This window comes from Quercus lobata, chromosome 4, assembly GCF_001633185.2.
Source record: "Quercus lobata isolate SW786 chromosome 4, ValleyOak3.0 Primary Assembly, whole genome shotgun sequence".
NCBI classification, from domain to species: Eukaryota; Viridiplantae; Streptophyta; class Magnoliopsida; order Fagales; family Fagaceae; genus Quercus; species Quercus lobata.
Window position 1 is genome coordinate 61,067,837 of NC_044907.1, and position 6,227 is coordinate 61,074,063.

Here is a 6,227-nt window from a genome sequence, read left to right on the forward strand (position 1 = left end):
CAAAATGAGGAACACTCTCAAATTAAAAAAATAAAAATAAATTATTTGTTCTACTTTCAAGCAAAAAAAAAAAAAAAGTAACAGAGCAAGCCCACAAAAAAGCCCAACATCAATCCTAGACGTAAAGCAAACCCAATCTAAACAAAATAAAACAACCCAACAGATGGTAAACAGGTAAAGCAAACCCACGGATTCTAAAAAAAAAACCAATATACACTGCAAATTACTAAATCAGAAACCTCAAATCACTAAATTAGATATCACTAAAGCAAACCTAAAGACAAAAACATCAACAGAGCAACGCAGCCAACACTGCAACACAAGCCAACAGACAGATTGGGCATCGCTGCATAGGAGATCGGTTAGCCAACGCAACTCAAGCTCCAGTCCAGAGCACATCGCATCGGGATTCGGGCATCGGAGATCGCTCACTGGATCGGATCGGAGATCGCCGATCGGTCACATCACTCACTCCGTTGCTCGTCGCTCGGCTCGGTCACATCGCTTGCTCCGTCGATCATCGCTCGTCGCTTGCTTCGTCGCCCGTCGCTCGTCGCTCGACTTGCTCTAGTGCTCCCTCAACCTCAACCTTAAGGTATTTCATAACTTCTCTCTTTTTTTCTCTCTGACTCTCTCAGTCTCTCTCTCTTTATTCTTTTAAGACTTTAACTGTTTAATTTTAATAATTTATTTGATTCTTTTGAACAACTGTGATTGGCTCAGCTTACCTTTAACTTTATTAATATTTTGGCCCTGTTCTAGACTTTTTCTTTTTGGCTTTATTCGTTGGTGTTGGTGTGTGTTGGTGTTAGTGAGATACAATTAATTGTTTTATTGTGATTTGTGATTGTGAAATTTTGTGATTGGCAGTTGGCTCTTGTGATGGGGTTTGTCTCATTGTTTGTTGAGTGCAGTGGGGGGTGGATGGGCACATGGGGCCAGGTGAGGAATTTGAATTGGGGGAAGTAAATGCACATGGAGCAACTAATAAACAATAATTTAATTAATCAATAATTAATTAAGGGAAGCAACTAATAAACAATAATTAATAATTTAATTAATCAATATATTATAAAAGATAAACAAATTAAATTATGTTAGGCTGAATAATAATTAATAGTTTTATAATTAACGAAACAACAATATAACAAATTATAATTTATAAAAGACAAACAAATTAATGAAACAACTAAACAATAATAATTAATAATTTTATTAATATTTCAAATGAACTTATAGTTTATTGTTTATTCTTTTGCTAGAATTATAGACAAATATTTGATAAAAAAACCACGTACCCAAGATTCATCTTCTTGATGATGGCTTTGGATCTTTCAACTAAAAAAAAAAAATTAGGAATACCTTGAGAAAAATTCCTGAAGCCGTCACTGATTAGGGCTAAAATCTTGCCAGTTATAAATGGAATTTTATCTAACAGAATTAAGATTCGAATCTGAAGCCAAAGCCCGTGGTTGCCAATAATTCTAACATTAACCCAACTCTCAAACCAAAACCCATTTCAGTGTGGCGGCCCAAATTCTCTCAGCACACTACTTCTTCTCATGTGCTGGAGACCCAATATTTTGCTTTGCCTAAATCTGACCAACAGAAGCCGATCCTCCCTTCTATTCCAGCAATCCATTGGGCTTCTCTACCGATAATACCCACCTTCGCTACTGCAGTGCATGAGCCGACCCAAACACTTCTTGAGTAGATCGGCACTGTGATGACCTCCGACGAGGCGGTGGTTGACTCAATTTGTTCCGATGAGTCCATTGAGTCCTTTAAGGGGTCGGAACATACATTTGATTGCAATGAAGCCTTGCAACGGGACTTGCAAATGATTCTTCAGGAACATTCTGGCATCGTAATCAAGAGATGGGAGAATTCTGAGCAATGGGTCCTCAAATTATGTGATGGGAGGAGGGTGGCAGTCCCGATACAGATTTCATTGCCACCTTGTAAGGCAGTATGTAACGTCCCTGGTTTTTTTTTTTTTTTTTTTTTTTTTTTTTTTTTTAAGAATGGTCAGATATTTTTGGGTGTCCCACATGCCCCACCTACCCCAATCACAAGATAGAGATCAGTGAAATAAGTTTTATTAGAGAGTAATGGTTACTTCTTAAGGTAAGCGACACTCTCTTTACTCACCTCATAATTTGTCAAGTACAAGGACAACTTTGTTTCCTTTAGCAAGTAAAAAAAATATCATACATCTTTTAATTATAATTGTATTAGATTTCACAACTCAAAAAAAAAATATATATATATATATATATATATTAGATTTCATATTTTCTTTTGATGGAATGTGCTTACGTGACTAATATATAATATTTTTGGCATCATTGATGGTTCATATTGTTGTTTTGCCGACAAAATTTTGGTGGTCAATATCAACAAGTGAGAGCGGTTGGACCGTCAACAAGATTTTGGTTGTTAATATCAACAAGTGAGAGACTCTCACTTGTCTCATCAGTTTGCTGGTTTAGAAGAGAATGGTTAGATTGCCTGCAGCTTATCCTAAGTTAATACAAGTATACAACCAACCAAATGGAAAGATGTAAAAAGCTGGCAAGCACTCTTTCCATTTGGTTGTATAAATATAAATAAAAGGAGAATGAAAAAGAAGAAGAGAAGATCAAGCAAATAACACGAAGTTTAAATGCAAATCTGTGATAAATCCATATCAACAAACAGGTCTCTATTAAAATACAACTAGAGTGCCATTCGGTAAATAAAAAAATAAAAATGGCCCTCAAGAGTTTTCAGCAAAATGTTAATAAGAAAAGATAACCTCTGAAGCAGAGCACAAAATCTGCTACATGCTCAAAGTAAGAAATCTGTATACAAATTGCACCTTATTATGCCTAAAACAATGAGATTACCAACAAAACAGTGGTTTGTAAAAAGACTCAAAAACAGTTTTAAGTATGGTACTTCTTTTTACAAGCAAAACTTGCTTTATTTTTGCTGTCATAGTAAAACTGGACTTACAACTAAAGGCTAATTATTAAAAGTTACAAGGAGAGGTCAGGCAATGAAATCCACACAACCCCATACGTTACATGGAAAGTTCAGATGTATAGTATATACAGCCTTACCAATTATCTCCAGATGCTTTGTTCTCATTCTCAGCATCAAAGTTGATGGTTTTGGATATTTCAAAACCTGCTGGCATAAGATGTCTAGCTTCCATCTCACTGTATAACATCTTTGCTAATTGACTTTTTCCACACCGACAAAGCCCAACAAAAACTTCAGATAAGATGCCTGAATCAGGAGTCATAGATCTCTCAATCATTTCCCTCAACACTTGAACTGTTCCATCAAAATCCTCATTCTTGCAGAAGGTTGATATCAATATCTTGAAAGTTTGTTCATTAGGATGACAACCACACCTTACCATGCTTTTATATAGCTGAAAGGCCCGCTCAGAGTTCTTCCTCACACACTGACCACTAATAAGGGCAGAAAAGGTTGAGGCATTTGGTACTAAGTTCTCCTTATCAAGTTCTTTTACCAGATATGCTGCTTTCTTTGTCTTACCCTCCTTGCATAGTCCCAAAATCAAGGCATTATAAGTCAAGATATCAGCCTTAACTTGACTCCTCAACATCTCATCATAAAGCCTACCTCCCATCTCACTGTTACCCACTTGACTATACCCATTTATCAAGGTGTTGTAGGTCACAGTATTAGGAGAAACGTTCACTGCTTTCATCTCATTGAAAACCTTACCAGCTTCATGTAATTTTTCTTCCTTGCAAAACCCATAAATGAGTGTGTTAAATGTAACCACATTCGGATGGACCCCATTCTTCTCCATTGAGTTTTTAAGCTTTATCGCGGAGCTCAAAAGAGCCTTATTGCAATATCCTGCAATTAGCGTATTATAAGATGCAATATTCGGACTAAAACCCATGCCTTCCATCTCCCTAAAAATCTCAACAGCCTTGTCCAATTTCCCCAATTTACAATAAGAACACAAGACCATATTAAGAGTATAAACATTTGATGAAATCCTATAACGCTGCATTCCTTTATAGAATGCCAAGGCGATATCCATCCTGTGCAAATCAAGCAAAGAACTCATGTATGCATTACATGACTCAATAGTAGGAAAAAACCCATAATCTTTCATTCGACAAAAAATATCAGTGGCATTCCTAAACTTCTTCATATGCGCAAGAGTCTTGAAAAGTGAGTCAAAAACACGAGGTGAAGAATCACACAAGCGGTACAAGTGCAGCATTTCTTCAAACAGATTCAATGGCACATCTATTGAACCTGATACAAGAACCTTCCTCAAAATGGACTCCGCAGACTTGAATTTCTGGTTTTTGGTGAGAATGTGGAGGATTATTGAATGGGTTTCGAGGTTATGACCACATGGTTTCTGAATCCCAACCCATTTAAAAAACTCGAGGGAAAGAACATGGTCCTTTTGAATCTTTAACAATATATGTTTCACTCTAAGGGGTGTTAGACCGGTTGATAAGGAACTGAGCTTAGACCAATCAGAGTGAATTAGATGGCTGTGTGCAACATTTATGAAATCAAGGTCCTGACCTCTGGGTTCGGGGATTGTTCTGTGGGGTATTGGAACTGGTTTCCAATTTCTTCCTAAATCCACAGGGATGCTGGGCTTTATAGTGCTCTGAGTTATAGCGACAGAATTAAGGTAAGTCGAAAATCGACAAAATGGAAAGCTATTATTCATAATTTCCTGATATAGAAAGAAAATGGTTTTTCTTTTTGGTTTGTGAAGAAGCAGAAAATATTGGTGTATAACCAAAGTGAATATTTCCTCCCAATTCAGCAAAATGAAAATGAAATGGATCTGGTTCTTGATGAAATTAAGACGACTAAAATGTATAGCATAGGAAAAATGTACATGATTATTGAAGATCCACTAACTTTGGTTGAATGCAGAGACCAAAGGAAATGTATACTCTTTGGATTAATTTACTTTGCTTATGAACTCTGACCCTTCAATGGGGCATTATAACAAGCAAAGCCTGCTTGTAGTTTGCTCTGAACTTCACCAAGGAGAAAAAGAAGAAAGAACAGAGTTTGGAACTGATGGTGGCAGTGAAATAGGGGGAGACATGAGTGGAAGTGACGACAACACATGGGAGAGGAGAGGAAACTGTTACAATTTGTTTGAAAGAGTTAACGTAAAACAGGTTCAGCTGGTAACTGGTTTATGCAGAATATAATATCAGTTAGGATAAAGTGGGCAACAAAACTGGAGGTAGTGTAGAAGGACACTTAAACAAGATTAGAATTTCATACAATGGTGTTGACAGCAGAAACTAAGCCTCTACCAACCAATTCTCCAAGACAGATTGCTATCTGAAAAGAAAAGGGAAAAAGAAAATTTTCTATGATCATTTCCAATATCCCAAAATAAGATAAGCAGTATGAATGAAATAAATTAACACACAAAATCAACTTGGTGTCCATCAACCAAGTTGAGTGGGTTGATTCTGTTGATGATCCTGTGCCATTACAAGATAGAAAATTCCTTGATCAACACAAGAATAATGTGCAAAAATGATGCAGGGAAATGAGAACCCTAACAATTTGCCATAAATCAGCATGTATAGTGTAGCTACCCAGTTTATACCTATTTGAAAAAGCTGAACGAAGAAAATGGTGAAATTTGAAATGCTGTAAATTGAAAAGGTTGTATTTGCCATTAGCTAAATCACAATCATCCTCAGTTAAAAAAAAAAAAAAAAAAAAAAAAAAAAACACCGCAATCGCACAAACTATAAACGTATGGTGTGGAGAAAGAGCATCAGAGAATATTTATATATATATATATATATTGAAAGAGAGAATAAATACTTGAAATTGGGATGATGGAGCTTGGAGAGGCCGGCGCCGGCGGCGTGGTCGGTGGGTCAGTGGCCGGTGGTGGTGGTTGATGCTTGATTATTTCTCTCTATCTCTCACACTCTCTCGTCTCGTCTGCTTCTTTTTTTCTTTTCTCTTTTTTCTTTTTTCTTTTTTAATTTGGAATTAGGTTAAACGGCTTATCTTTCCTTGTTGGGCTCGGGCCTGGGCTGATATGTTCTTGGAGGGGAGGGGGCCCAAAGGCCCCAGAGGTATATCTCTCTCTCTCTCTCTCAAATAGTCAAATAAGTGTTATTGTGTTATTATATCATGTATTGTATGATACTTTGATTTGTGGATTGTTGTCTGTTGGGTTCGTGGTC

The 6,227-nt window shown here is 36.7% G+C and overlaps 1 protein-coding gene across 1 annotated transcript; it reads right to left on the minus strand.

The window, feature by feature from the left end:
* Window positions 1-2,848: 2,848 nt before the first annotated feature.
* Window positions 2,849-5,988, minus strand: LOC115987727 (pentatricopeptide repeat-containing protein At4g26680, mitochondrial-like). The gene is made up of 2 exons (XM_031111320.1): window positions 5,857-5,988; window positions 2,849-5,358 (listed from the first exon to the last, which is right to left on the minus strand). The coding sequence occupies exon 2, from the start codon at window positions 4,721-4,723 to the stop codon at window positions 3,101-3,103; it is 1,623 nt and encodes a 540-aa protein (XP_030967180.1). The 5' UTR covers window positions 4,724-5,358; window positions 5,857-5,988; the 3' UTR covers window positions 2,849-3,100.
* Window positions 5,989-6,227: the final 239 nt, after the last annotated feature.

What these genes read in the sequence shown, in the direction of transcription:
- LOC115987727 (XM_031111320.1), bottom strand. Translation starts at nt 4,723, where the DNA reads ATGAATAATAGCTTTCCATTTTGTCGATTTTCGACTTACCTTAATTCT.